Genomic DNA, 15072 nt, shown 5'->3' with positions numbered 1-15072 from the left:
GCCGTTAGTTTTCTCGTTTGAATTGTTTTACATGGTCTTATCGGGGCCTTATATGCGGTATGGGCTTTGCTCATTGTTGAAGGCCGTACGGTGACCTATAGTTGTTAATGTTTGTGCCATTTTGGTCTTTTGTGGATAGTTGTCTCATTGGCAATCATACCACATCTTCTTTTTTATATTGGCTGTTATCTGCTCTTTGGTCAGGTTGTTGTCTCTTGGACATATATCCCATTTCCATTCTCAACTTTATTTCTTTAAATATTTTTAAATATGATGAAAGGTGCCTTTCAGAACCTCCTTATATCAATGGAATACAAGAAAGGTGAGAAAAAAAGTCTTCCTGATAATAACATAACCAATACTTACTGCATGCTTTAATGTTGCTATTTCATATAAAACACAACCAAGTGACCAGACATCACTACAAATATAAATAAAAAAACATCAAAATAATTACTATTTTCAACTGTTTATTAGCTAATCAGTTTAGAAAAGAAACAAGTGTTCATCCAATATTTTCAAAGATTTGTATGATTGATGATAAATCAACACCAACAAGGATGCAAGTTACTACATGTATACTAATTCCATAAGAAAATCCTGTTTTTGTTCCAGCTTTTTTACAGGTCAAGAAAATTCTGTAAGAATCTGGCTATCATCAAATGTTTAACATTCAAACAATAGATGTCAAAACTGAAATACAATCAAATTCCGATGCACAATTCGTTGGTTGTTGCATAAGGTCCAGTGGCAAGTATTCAGGACAATAAATGGCTTCTTAGAATCTCACTTTTTATCATAATGTGGTCTGTTTTCACAATCTTACCTTTTATTATTATATGGTCTGTTTTCACAAACTTACCTTTTATCATTATATGGTCTGTTTTCACAAACTTACCTTTTATTATTATATGGCCTGTTTTCACAAACTTACCTTTTATCATTATATGTTCTGTTTTCACAAACTTACCTTTTATTATTATATGGCCTGTTTTCGCAGATTTCAGGTGACAGATAATATGGTGTTCCTATACATGTCCTGGCTAATTCTACAGTGCTATAAATATAACAAAATTAGTTATATATTAAGTGAGATTATTTCAAGTTCCAAGTTTTACATCAATAGGACAAACTGAAACAAGTACTTGTCTCCATTCATCCATTTTTATAAATATAATCTTACCAGCTTACTTGAAAGTTTAAATTCCAGACAATATGACATAAAATCTCGAGAATACTTATATTTGTTATCACTTATTCACCAATCTGGCAGCAGAAAAATTTATAAAAAGCTATTTTAAAGTTTTCGTCTGCTTAAAGTTCAAGCTGGCAAAACGGCATTACATAACATGATAACTACAATCAACTAATCAATCAAGCAAGCAGAACATTTACAGCTAAAGAACAAGAATATGAGAACTAGAAATGATTTTTAAACAAATAGATAGACAACAAGTTGTGTTCACAGCTGATTCAATTCATTTTACCTTCCTAGAACTTTAGCAATTCCAAAATCTCCAAGCTGAACAAGTCCACTTGCTGTCAAAAATATATTCTGTGATAGAAAAAAATATCAAACATCAATTTAGAAAATATATCTCATCTAACAAACCTCCTACCTAATAGTCTTATTCATTGTAGTTTGTATTTGAACAGACTTAAGTAGCCTGTATTTGTTAACCTAAATATTGTTTGGTCTCTGATGGAGAGATGTCTTATTGGCAATTGTACCAGATCTTCTTATCTTCATATACAACTTGTTACCCATTCAGCGATTCAAAATTTTAATTATAAATGCATTGTTTAAACATTTATTCAGGCAATTGTAGAATATTTTTATTGAGGATTTCAAATAAGTCAGAAGTTAGATTATTGATAGTATATATATATACATGTAATAAGTTGATTTACTCAGTAACAATTTTACAAGCTGTTTTAAATATGTGGTGCACTGGCATTGTTTATACTGAATTTTGTGTGTGGTTTAATATTCAACATTCAAAATGTGTATAGCTGAGATGCATGGAGAAACACCATATATTTAATTTAAGATATGGACTTATGAGTATAATGTTCTTATAATAGGCAATAGTTTAAATTGTTTTTTTGTCTAAATTAGTAATTTTTCAGTTGATTTTTTGGCTAAATGGGAAATAACCCATACGAATTATGTCCCTTTACAATTACTATATGCATGTTCTGTACTTACTTCAATTTATTTGTAAGATAAGTTAATTCTTCTGATGTCTCCTTTATAGTTAAAGGTGTATTGACTTTGGACATTTCATGGAAGTTTTATATAGTTACCTGTGTCTTGATATCTCTATGAAGAATTTTCCTGTCATGGACATACTTTATGGCGAGTGATATCTGTACAAACCAATCCATTACCTATAATGCATCAGAGATAATACAGAATTAAGACTCTTCATTAACACACATGGATATGGAGAAGATGTAAAGCATTGCAGTGACATAGTCAATTTGGCCTTTAAAAGAGTTTGTTCGGAAATTGTGTGACTTTGGTTTGTTATAGTTTAACATTTTTGCATGGTACACTTATAATTTCTATCAGCGTCCTTTAAATCTTAATGAATTTGTCATTCTTCCAAATCATGATCTCAAATATTTATTTTTCTATTCCAACTGAATCAATATTATCATGAGAACATTTTCAATTAGACACCAATATAACAATTCCAAAAAATAAAAATTATGAAAGTTTGCCCATCTACATCCTCTATTCTTCTTAAATCCCTTATCTGTTTATACATTATTATAATTACATTCAATGAGAATCATGCACAAACCCTTATTCATATTTTACTGTGAATAATAACTTAAACATTATCTCACCTGGTCTTCAGGGAAAAGGATGCCTCTCTGGCTACTGATCTTATGATAAAGGTCACCTAAAAATGGAAAGTCAACCATAAAAATAAAATTTCAAATCACAACTCAATTGCAGAACAATATTGGATAGGATGTTTTTTTCGCCTGTAGTTATTGTTATGATTGTTGCTCACAGCTGATAATAATTTTCAATCAAATTGCCTTAAATTTTAAAATAATAAATATTCTATAAGAATGCCATTATGAATATTATCAATAAAGTTCACCATAATCCGTATTGGTTTCATTAAAACCAATCTTTAGTCAAAACTTATTAATTTCTGGCATGCTAACAGGAGAAATCCACATGCTCTCACACTACATTTTTGGGAAAGGTAATTAAGTTATTTCAAAATGGTACTGTTATACATGTATAATTCATTTTTATAACACTGGTCGCATGACATTGCAGAAGAACACTAAATAAGCGCAACATGTTCTTTGAACAAATGAGTTGTTCACATGTTTGCAGAAACAACTAGATGTAAAATTCCATCATATCATGAACATACACAAATACTTATTATACTTCACAAGCTTCAGTAAAACATACCTTTCTCACAAAAGTCCATAACAATATGTAAATACCCCTTTTCTGAAAAAGAAAAATACAAATGAAATAGTGTACTGTAAATTCAGAAATTATTGCGTGCATTTATTATTGCGATTTTGTCATTTGACAGTTGCATGCGATTTTAATTTTTACGATTTTGAGAAAAGTCATGCTTAATTCAGTTAAAATATTACAAAATGCGAGTTTTAATTATTGCATTTACAACTCAGTTGCATTATTCGCAATAATAAAAACCTCGCAATAATTTCTGTATTTACAGTATTACAATATGTAAATACGCTTTTTCTGATAAATAAAAATAAAGAAAACATTGCAGCAATATGTTATTGAATATAAGTTATTACTACAATGAGAAACAATAACCCCACTTATTAATTGTTCATGACAAATACAAATCAGCTGAACATTAAAACCTAGACCTATTTGAACATATCCATGAATATCACAATATGTATTGTAATGATAAATATATTTATTACATTGGTTGCAATAAATTACATTGATTTCCCAGTTAGATAAAAACCAATAATTTCACATGTGAAATAAGCGTGGTTATTTCACTCTCTGACGTCATACATTAATAGGCGTTGTCAAGACGTCAATAACGTCAAAACAAAACACGCGTAGGAAAAACATATAGCTCCTTACATTTTCTACATTAATTTCATCAAAAAAGCAATTTGACAATGTAATCAAAAGTATACCTAATCGCCGTATTTGAATATAAAAAAACTTGTGACTGAACGCCGCTATGGAATAAACTAGTGCTGCGCATTCGTTTAATCCATGCGTCATTCGGTCATGCCTTGTCTTATTTTTTTATATTCAAATACGGCGATTAGTTATACTATAAACATTCACACCCCTTTATAAACATTTTTTCAGAAAAAGATAAAAGATACAGCAGATTATTCCAGTTTTGAATATAATGTACTGATAAAAATATCTCAAAAATGCCATACAGATAAAATTAAATAATCTTACCTTCAAAAGATTCTCTGTATCGACAAATATTTGGGTGATGTAACTGAGCCAGTACTGAAACCTGTAATCAATTTCAAAAATAGTTAAACTGAGATATGTTTACGTAAGTGTCAAAATAAACATCATATAAATGAACACATGAATTAGCATGAGTGAATACCTCATCTTTTGTTCATTGATCAACAAACACATCAATAAATATTCAAAATTTTTGAATTCAAGTAATTAATTAAATTTATATATATCATATGAAAATAACAATAAATCATAAAAATTGTATAAGAGTTCCATATATCTGTATATACTAAATAAACTGGAGAATGTTTTCATATAACTTTATAAAAGGACATAACTTAAGGTGGTACCCAACACTTTCACTAAAATTAATTTTGCTCGTTTAATTTTCATAAAACTTTGTCAAAGTATAAAAGTATAACAAAATCAAGAATTTTGAACCAACCGTTTTGTCAGAAAAAATACACTGGTTATATAGTAGTTTGACAAACAGCAATTTTGATAATTGAGAAGCTTAATAATCTCTTTTCAACACAACGTAATTAAAACGTTTAGCTGACTTTACAGAGTTATCTCCCTGTAGTGTTAGGTACCACCTTAAGTTCAGTAAAAGTGACACAACCCAAATTCCTACTTTATCTGAGTTTTGTGGTAATGAGCATTGTGCATAACTTTCCTAACATTTGGTTGAGGCAAACTTAAGTTAGAGAAATGAAACGAAAAATTCTGATTTTTTTTCATTTGTGAAGGGGCATAACTCTAGAAGGTTAAAGTGACATCACCCTAATAAAGGCCTAATTCAAACTTGATCTGTGTATTGTGGAAATAAGCATTGTGTATACGATTTGTACTATTTTATTGAGGCACTTATTTAATTAGCAGGCTTTATTTTCTATTTGTAAAGGACCATAACTCTAGAAAAGTAAAAGTGACATCACCAAAATGCAAACATGATCTGTGGTAATCAGCATTGTGTATATTATTGAGGCAAACTTAAGTTATAGAACAGAAAGGACAGTGGACAGACTGACAAAGGTAAAACATTTGCTACCAATGGCTACAGTGGGGGAATAGCTATCATTGGCTATTGTCAATTCTTGTAGCTGCAGCTGTATATATCTGAACATTTTAAAAATCAATTGTATGTTTGGCAGACCATATATATACATATGACATATATCTGATATAAATGAATTTAACATGTTCAAGATTTATGAATATGTTTTTTTATAGAGACAAACAACTTTTGTAAACATGGTAAAGATTGTTACCTCCTTTCTAGCATCTTCTCTTTCCTTTGCTTTCATCTGAGGAAACAAAGAAAGTTATTAACATATATATATATATGAATTTAACTTTAACAGACAGTTCTTTTTATTTTAGAACAGAAGAAAGAATCTTTTAACCCAAGTACAACTTTACACTGGAAAACCTTACATGTACTACATGCCAACAACAGTGATTGTCTTGAAGACTTGCTTACATGAGATGATCTTGACCGCTTCCATCTAAGGATCTTTTTAACTTCAATGTAAAATGAGTATAGAATGTACCTGTATATCACAAACCTCTCTGTTTTCTATACATGCTATAAGTTATCATGGTTATTACAATGTGCATCCAAAATAATTTTATTGACAGAATAATTAGCATGATCATACAATGGTAAATTTTCTACCAATTACGATAATTTTACTGGCACATACTCAATAACAATAAATTATCTTATAAATTACAAGAATAATCATGATTATACTTGTAATAGAACATATATATCGCTTTAGTATTTGGGAATCAGTGAGACTTCATTACTTGAACAATAGACATAATAGACCTCATACAACAATCACTTTTCAGTGGTCTCAGACATTATCTATAGTGACATCAAAATTAAATGGGAACCTTTAAATTTGTGATGTCCAGTAATTAAGGGCAAACAGCGATTAAAGGTGCATGATAGACAAAAATGATAGAGCTATACTATCCTTAACAGCAAACTTTACCCTAACCCATACCTAAACCTAACACTGGCTCTGACCCTAAAACCTAACCTAAATTAATAAATCTCCTAACTGGTATCAGGTCTGTTCGTGCCCAATATACTTTCGCACCTCACCTGTTCGCATCCTACACGTTCACACCCAATTTGTATAAGTAATAAGAAACAGGGAGGTCAAAATTAGTTGAATTATTAGATTTTTTTCTTCTTTTTTAAATCGTCTAGATTATTTTTTATCTATCTTTTTTATTCAACAGACAACGTGATTGTTACTAAGTGTAAATAAAAAAAAAAGAATTTAATGTAAATATGAAGTTTTAAAAGTGTATCATCATGATCATAAGTCAATTTTATGGCTGGCTATTGATTGAATGTTTTAACTAATGACATGTATATTGCGTACTTTATTATATCAATCAATATCATGAATATGTGACACTAAAATAAATTAAATCTAGTATCTTATATATATATATATATATACCAAATAATTTTATTTTCTTGAACAAAACTTGAGGAATTATCATATAATATTTTTATTTTTAATGATCTCATGTGTGATTGGACAAGTATGACAATATGATGGCTAAATATTTATAGCAATACATATACATTGTACTTTCCAAAACTTTTTGTATAATTCATAGTATATTTGGGCGTAACGTGTAGAGTGCGAACAGACTTTGGGTGCGAACCCGGAAGGGGGCTAATGTGAGTGGGCGTGAATGGACCTGGATTCTTTCTAACCTAACCATAACCATGAATGACATCTTACTCTAAAGTATAGGGACCCTCGGCCTCAAAGCAAAAGAAGGCTGATTATGTCAATACTCAACGGAAGAATTTCACATTTGTGTTCTCTTTACCCTTTATTTTCTTTGCATGAATGTTAATGTTATTATGTCAAAGTAAGAACCAATAATTCAATAGAGTTGTTTACACCATTTGAACTTTTGGACAACTCATTCATAAAAAGAATCTAGAGATTGGAACTAAACATGCTAAAATTTATACTGTACCCTCAACATTTGAATTTCTTTAACAACATACTGCTGACCATTACTTTTATCCCTCACTAGCAATGCTTTGCCAAATGCTCCTTCGCCTATACTTTTGATTTTGGTGTATTTTTCCATGTTTATTTACTTTTTGATAAATTTATTTTTCTTTCATTACTTTCGATTTTCTTGAGATTAATTTAAAAAATGCTGATGGACAATAAAGTAAAACTGCATGTTAAAACTAAATTGAATTTGGTTTAAATGTCTTGGTGAGTTATTGAAATATACGATGTAAACTTATATTTCGTAAAAGTGGAATTTCAGCGGAAGTGTACAAAATCATCCATAGTTTCGTTAATGCAAATTTAAGATTTTAATAAAAAATGAACATAAAAATGTAATATGTGTCAAATAAAAGTATTCTTTCATAGTTCAGCATTGCTGTCAATATCAATTAATTGATTTATTGAATGTTTCTGATACTCATAAGACTTAGTTAATATAAAAAAATCTTTCCAAAATAGTTGTGTTCGTTTCACCATTTCATCTTATTTTTACAAACCAGCAAAAATGGCGTCTGCTAAAGCACTTCGCTTTGGACAGAGTTTAAAAGAGCTGAGAATTCATTTATGTCAGAAATCTGCAGCAAGTCAGGGCGTCAGGTTTGAACCTTATATAATAAGTTCATACTAAGAATAACATAAGTAGCTCACATCTTGCAAATTCACTTGCAATACTGCATTTCTTTAAAGAGACTTACGAAAAATAGATTGTGACCTTCACAAAAATATCTTCTTTTTAAAGTAATTGAACAAGTTCTTAATACTATGACTAGGCTTTAAATGTTTTGATCGAAAGGCCAGTCATATACCGGTCTAGCAAGGTTTCAGACACTCTAAATCATGGGAAACAAGTGTGACGGGATTCCTCAATCCTCAATCTTAAGGCCTGTTGCCTGTTGGCATGAATTGTCCCATTGTCCCATTGAATGTGCAGTTTTCCTCTCTGGTGCGTTTTCCTCAAAGTATTTTCTTCTCTGTGCTTTAAATTTGGTATGCGCTGGTCAAGATTGGGATTGAGGAACAGCAGTATTAAAACTGCCCGTTCTATCATTGTAATGTGCCACTTTTTGTAATTTGGCTTTTGTCTCTTCAGTGTTCTCGCCACCCAGTCTTGTTAACATAGTAGCTAAATTCAAGTTTCTGACCCGACCTCTTTGGATATTTGGTGTAGCATATCTTCTTGTTTGTTTTCATAGCAGGGACACTCAGGAAGGAAATGTTGAGGCGTTTCAGGTGCTTCACAGTTGCATGACTCTATGGCGTTTGTTTGACCTACTCGGTTCTTGTAGTAATTCAGTTCTGTATAGCCAGTTCTTAGTTGGGCGAATATACTGAACTGTCTTTTAGTTGGGAAATCATACATAATTGAGTGTTTTGTAGTTGGTATTATTTTCATAAAGGTCCCTGCCTCTCTCAGATATTTCCCATCTTCTCTGCCATGTATTTCCTGGTTCTTACTTTGACATAATAACATTAACATTCATGCAAAGAAAATAAAGGGTAAAGAGAACACAAATGTGAAATTCTTCCGTTGAGTATTGACATAATCAGCCTTCTTTTGCTTTGAGGCCGAGGGTCCCTATACTTTAGAGTAAGATGTCATTCATGGTTATGGTTAGGTTAGAAAGAATCCAGGTCCATTCACGCCCACTCACATTAGCCCCCTTCCGGGTTCGCTTGTTTGACGTCCTGTAGTGTTATGACGTTATTTTCCGGTGGTAGTTCTTTTTCTTCCTCTGCCACTGTTTTTGCAAGGATGTCAGCCTCATCATTACCAGCTACATTTGTATGTTGGCATGTCCTGGTGTCCATGATACAATTACATTGAGTCTTTTTTGCCTAAGCTGTTCAATATTTTCTTTTATTTTTCTTATTACGGAGATGTAACTGTTTGGGGCCCAGTTCAGTGTAAGTAATCGCACGGCGCTTTGACTGTCAGAAAAAATTTTGATTCTTTGTATTGCATTGTAAATGTTTTCTGTAATGCAGTATTCTAGGACCATGATTGCTTCCCATCAGTCAAGGGTCTAACTTAAAGTTTTGAACAGCGATATACTACTGTTGCCTTTATTTGAATAAGTAATTAAAGAAAAAAAACATACATGCTATTTTTGTGGGCTAAAATATCAAAACATCGTGATAATGTATGTATGTTACTTGTTTCAAAGAAGCATCATATATCCTTTACTTTGTTCAATTGTATACAAGTTCTGTTGGTATTAATACACAGGCACTCGTCTCAGAAAAAATATATTCCTGTATACCTTTATATAACACAAGGTACTTAACTCACGAATGAGAAAAATGTCAGGCGGTGACGAAATTCTGTTATATATTGCCTATTTCTCAACTGACAACCCCACTAAAAGTTGTTATTCCGTAAATTTCAATTGATTTATCTTCATAATGGTGTATAATATGCCTTAGTACTTTTGTTGTTGGATCAATCCTTCTCAAGGATGTTCACCGCCTGACATTTTTTTTAATCGCCAGGTTAAGTACCTTGTGTCATATAAGGGTATACAGGGAAATTTTTTTCTGGGACGAGTGCCTGTGTATTTTAAAATACTATTATTATTGTCTAATATATATGTATACTAAACTTTAGAAAGATATAACAGTTTATGATTTGCCAATCATGTATAGTACACCTATGTTATTACAGAAAATATATGCCTGTAATCACAAAGGGTGTAATTACAGCTTTTCTCCATCTCTTCAATTCTTAGACATATTATCACAATGTACTTATATTTATTGTAAGAAATAATGATCAGAACATGTAATGAGGTTCTGCGCAAGCTTCCCAGTAATTCCCAAGTGTCTCATTTTATACATTACAATGTACATGCCTGTAATAACCAAGCCTTGTTATTGCATCTTAATGAGTCCATCAAAAGTCTTGATTTACCAATGGTTGACGAATAATTCAAATTCTAAAATGTTGATATTTAAAGAAGTTTAAATTCATCACTAGAATGGTATTTAAGTTTTTCCTAATGCTAATGATAGTCCACTCATATGAACCACATCAATAAACTACAACCACTGTCAGAATAACAGAATCCTGACTGCTTGAAGTCCAGTGACAAAATATGTATTGCTATTCAAAACATTGAATAAGATGAAGTAACTTTCAAATGACAGGAAAATCAAAGTATATATTCTAATGTTCATGATGTTTTTATTTCAGAGAGTTCATAGAGAATTACTATGTTGGTGTTAAGCAGAGTAACCCTAAATTTCCTATTTTAATTAGAGAATGCAGTGGAGTACAACCAAAAGTCTATGCTAGATATGGTTAGTTCATATTTTTTTTTAGTTTTCTTCAATAAACAAATTGAATTAATAAATTGTCATTTGAAAAGCAAAACGAAAGAGACTACACCCCTGAGATTTTAAAAACTTTTACATGTAAAATTGCTATGTTGAATAATTGAATACACCTTCTGAAGCAATTTTAAGTTATCACAATAGCAATGAAATTATTTCCCACAAAAATTTGTATTTGGGTAGATAATATGACTTGGACACACTTATAAAAAATTGAAAGAAAATTGATTTATTAGGGGAGATAACTCATTTATTTTTTTCTATTCAATGTACATGTAGTGCATTTAAAGATTTGGAAACATCTGAAAACTGTATTAATCTTTTATACATTTCTGTTAACATGGTTATGTCATATTTTAGAACAATTGTTGTAATATATATAAATAACAAATTTTCATAGAAGAATAAAACAAATGTTTTATTTGCATGTGTTTATCTTATGTTAAATGTTGTTACAATTATGGCACATGTATGCTAATATAATTTTTTTTTGTACAGAATTTGGAAAAGAACACAGCCTACCATTATCAAACATGACAAAAGACCAAGTGTTGGATGCTTTGAAAACATTATCACAGAGATCTTGATATTTATATCAAGCTGGTTATTTGTGAATGACTAGTATTGTACATAAATGTGATTTAAAGGACTTTAAAATAAATCTTAAACTACATTGTGTTGCAATAATCATTGTAAAGTACTGTAAATTCAGAAATTATTGCGTGCATTTAGTATTGCGATTTTGTCATTTTAGACTTAAATGCGATTTTAATTTTTACGATTGTTGAGAAAAATTCTGTTAAATTCATATAAAATATATCAAAATGCGAGTGTAAATTATTGTGTTTACAACTCAGTCGCATTTTTCGCAATAATAAAAACCTCGCATTAATTTCTGAATTTACAGTAGTAATAACACAGTACTGCACACCTATAGAAATATCTGTAGTCTTGGTTTTTTGCCTTATGTGACAAAGTGGTCTTGAAGGCCCTACATTGACTTATAATGGTTTACTTTTTTAAATTGTTATTTGGATGGAGAGTTGTCTCATTGGCTATGCACCACATCTTCCTTTATCTATTACATTTGTAGTTGTTTATTTACATAGATCACGAGCATGTTATGTTTTGAGTTTGAATCCTGTTTTTGCGAAGTGTGCTTGGCTCTGATCTGAATTGACTAGGATTACCATTTTTCCTGCTAAAAGTCTGTGATTCTTTCCAGGTACTCTAAATTTTTCCACCAATCAAAACTAGGTTCCCTGATATGACAAAGTTTTCAGAAAATAGACTTATACACCAATAACAAATCATCAGTCTTGAGATGAAGGATTTTCTCAGTAACACTCAAAGCAAGAATGTGTAGATGAGTTACTGTGGCAAAATGAACCAGAACAAAAATATTATCGGCTGATGTCTAAACTATATAAATAAGAAGATCTGTTTATTGTTAATTAGAAAACTAGTATATAATAAATTTTGAAATTATCACCTGTGTGACAGTTAACCCACTGATCCAAAGAATTGATTCCCTAGCTCAGTTGATTAAAACTGGCTTTATATATTCTACCTGTACTAAGGGGAAGCAACCCCACTACACTATTCCCCTACCACAAGAGTCATCTGACATCATATCTTTATATATGACTCTAACAACTCAAAAGCTGGCTTCGGGTGCGGGAATTTCTCGCTACATTGAAAACCTGTTGGTGACCTTCTGCTGTTGTTTTTTTATTTGGTCGGGTTGTTGTCTCTTTGACACATTCCCCATTTCCATTCTCAATTTTATTAACTCAAGATAACCATCATGGTTTTTTTAGTCGGGCGCCAAATGTAACTGGAGAGCATGAGTCTTCTCTACAAATTTATATTGTCACCACCCGGAATCGAACCCCGGTCGCCTGCGTGACAGTCAGTGTGTTAACCTACTGAGCCAAAGAATCAAAGTCTTCAATAGCTCATTTGACTAAGAATGGCTTTATATATTCTACCTGTACTAAAGGGGAGCAACCCCTCTACACCAATATTGCGACTTAATGAGTATTGCAATAAAAAACACTTTCAAAAATTGCAATACATATAATAACAACTGTTGAGATTGTACACATCGTAGGAGTCAGCACCAGCTCTATTGTCTGTTTTAGCTGACCAGTGGTAGTGAGATAAGGTTTAACACTGATTACTGACTGTGTTTGTCTCTTGAATAACATTCCTCATGTATGATCAAGTCCAGGAGTTTCAAAAGACAACAATAATCATATATGAAAGTACAAAATACAAAAACAAAAGAACCAAACTGGTCAAAGGTCAACACTGCAAGAGAATAACAACCTACTCTTGACTACTAAAATAACAATATACTTGAAAATAAAAGTATTATGAGTCATGCCTGTGACAAAGCAGTCACAGCAGTTATGGAATTTCAAAATTAAACATAAAACAAAAAATTACATTGACTGCAGTAATGTTTTCACTGATAATTGTATCTGAAGTTGGTATTGGTTGGTACTTTATTTCAAATGTTGATACATATATGCTAAAGTTTGCTTACTAAGTTGATAAATTGACTTCTACATTTTTATTAAATTAACCAACTATATTTGTCTTAAGTGGTGGAAATCATGAGTTTGAACCCAGCCAGGTCAAACCTTAGACTAAAATTAGTATTTGCAGCTTAAAACGCCACCTCAGTTTGTCTAGTACAAAACAAGGTTTATATTCATATTGCACTATTATGTTCTCATCCTGTATATGTCTTTAATTTGCAACTGGATATTAAACAGTCATCCTTCAATATGGACATGAAGAAGGATACTTAGATAAGGGAATTACAGGGATACTGTCCATAATGCAAAACCTTCTCTAGAATTGGGTGTCTGTTCAACTAATACAACTAAGTCCAGTCACAAAGAAGACTTGAAATCTGACGTCTTATGGAGTGCCAGTGCCACATGTTCTCATCAAAGAACCTTTGCAACAACTGTCTTCATAGGTGGCCTGTTACAAGGCAAAATTTTATTGCCCAGTTAAAGTTCTTTCCAAGTCGACCTTCCTTGCGTAATCTAGCTCTTTTTTCCTTATTAAAAATGATATTTGATAGCATCTTATCCTTGTTACATTTGATCACAAATTTTCTAGCCATTAGTTGATTTTGAGCTGGACATATTTTAAAAACACTTCTCTGTTGTTTAGTATGAAATAAGGAGATGTGTGGTATGGTTGCCAATTGGACAAATATCTAACAGAGTCCAAATGTTATGCATTTAAGCAATAATTGGTCACTGAACTGCCTTCAACAATGAACAAAATAATACTATGTAGTAAAAGGCCTATTTGTTAATTATACACGTCTTATGGTTCGTTGTGGTGCTGTCAGTAATTTTTACATTTTCTCATGTTTATTATTTCACATGTAATAACGGAAAACTCTTTAATTGTCAAATTTATCTTTTGAATTGGTGTAGTATATTAAACAGTCAAATCTATGTCCTGTCAAACTCATATCATTGTTTATTCAAATTTGTACTTGTGCCAATTTTTAAGGAAGACTTGATAGAACATGACTTTGGACAAGCAAATACAGAATATGGTGGGGTTAACACCCTACATCCTCCTGAGGTGTAACCTTGTAACAAAATAACAAGATCAACACAAAGCACAAAATCCAAATTAAAAAAATATCTTATAATCAAAAGATACAAAGCACTGATCTAACAGTTCTCAAATCTATTTCACCATTTACCTCTAGACTTTGTTACTTATTTATTAAATCCTAAAAGAGCATTTCTCACTTTTAGAGAGAGAAAAGGTGTTTATATTATATCTATTTTCACACATTTACCTTTTAAATCCCTAAGCAGGTACCAATATAATTCAATTTTAAAAGTTGTATTAATTCCTTTGATTACAAAAAATCTCTCATTGAAGTTTTGGTTGTTATGGGGTCAAGGTTTAAGCAAGTTATGATGGATTGAAAAGGACATAGATTTGTGATTTCTATGACACAAAATATAATTAGGCACAGATCTGAAGAAAAGATACAGATTTGAGGCTTACATATATATTTTATATATTGGTACATAGATAACATTATGCTATGAAGAAAAACAACCCATACTTCCATCTGTTGAAACACTTTTTTATTAAAATATAATATTATTTATACAATTTCTTAATTATACAAAATTTTGATATTGATTCTTTTGTTAACAC

The 15072-nt window shown here is 31.1% G+C and overlaps 2 protein-coding genes across 4 annotated transcripts in view; one reads left to right on the top strand and one right to left on the bottom strand.

Moving 5' to 3' along the window:
• The window catches only part of LOC134697050 (serine/threonine-protein kinase Nek1-like), a 46622-nt gene extending 38814 nt beyond the window's left edge, over positions 1–7808 (bottom strand). For all 3 annotated transcript variants that reach the window (XM_063559066.1, XM_063559067.1, XM_063559068.1), the window contains exons 1-9: positions 7484–7808; positions 5737–5772; positions 4451–4511; positions 3446–3487; positions 2857–2912; positions 2308–2391; positions 1488–1555; positions 971–1057; positions 367–421 (exon numbers count right to left, since the gene is read on the bottom strand). In XM_063559066.1, coding sequence (XP_063415136.1) covers positions 367–421; positions 971–1057; positions 1488–1555; positions 2308–2391; positions 2857–2912; positions 3446–3487; positions 4451–4511; positions 5737–5772; positions 7484–7600 — 606 coding nt within the window. In that variant the 5' untranslated portion in view covers positions 7601–7808. The remainder of the gene's footprint in view (positions 1–366; positions 422–970; positions 1058–1487; positions 1556–2307; positions 2392–2856; positions 2913–3445; positions 3488–4450; positions 4512–5736; positions 5773–7483) is intronic.
• A 194-nt stretch (positions 7809–8002) lies between these two features.
• On the top strand, positions 8003–11533 carry LOC134696002 (NADH dehydrogenase [ubiquinone] 1 alpha subcomplex subunit 2-like). The gene is made up of 3 exons (XM_063557521.1): positions 8003–8127; positions 10721–10827; positions 11359–11533. The coding sequence occupies exons 1-3, from the start codon at positions 8036–8038 to the stop codon at positions 11445–11447; spliced, it is 288 nt and encodes a 95-aa protein (XP_063413591.1). The 5' UTR covers positions 8003–8035; the 3' UTR covers positions 11448–11533.
• Positions 11534–15072: the final 3539 nt, after the last annotated feature.

This window comes from Mytilus trossulus, chromosome 14 (genome assembly GCF_036588685.1).
Source record: "Mytilus trossulus isolate FHL-02 chromosome 14, PNRI_Mtr1.1.1.hap1, whole genome shotgun sequence".
Lineage (NCBI taxonomy): Eukaryota > Metazoa > Mollusca > Bivalvia > Mytilida > Mytilidae > Mytilus > Mytilus trossulus.
Note: the sequence above shows the minus strand (reverse complement) of the source record. Positions and strands in the feature narration are given on the sequence as shown.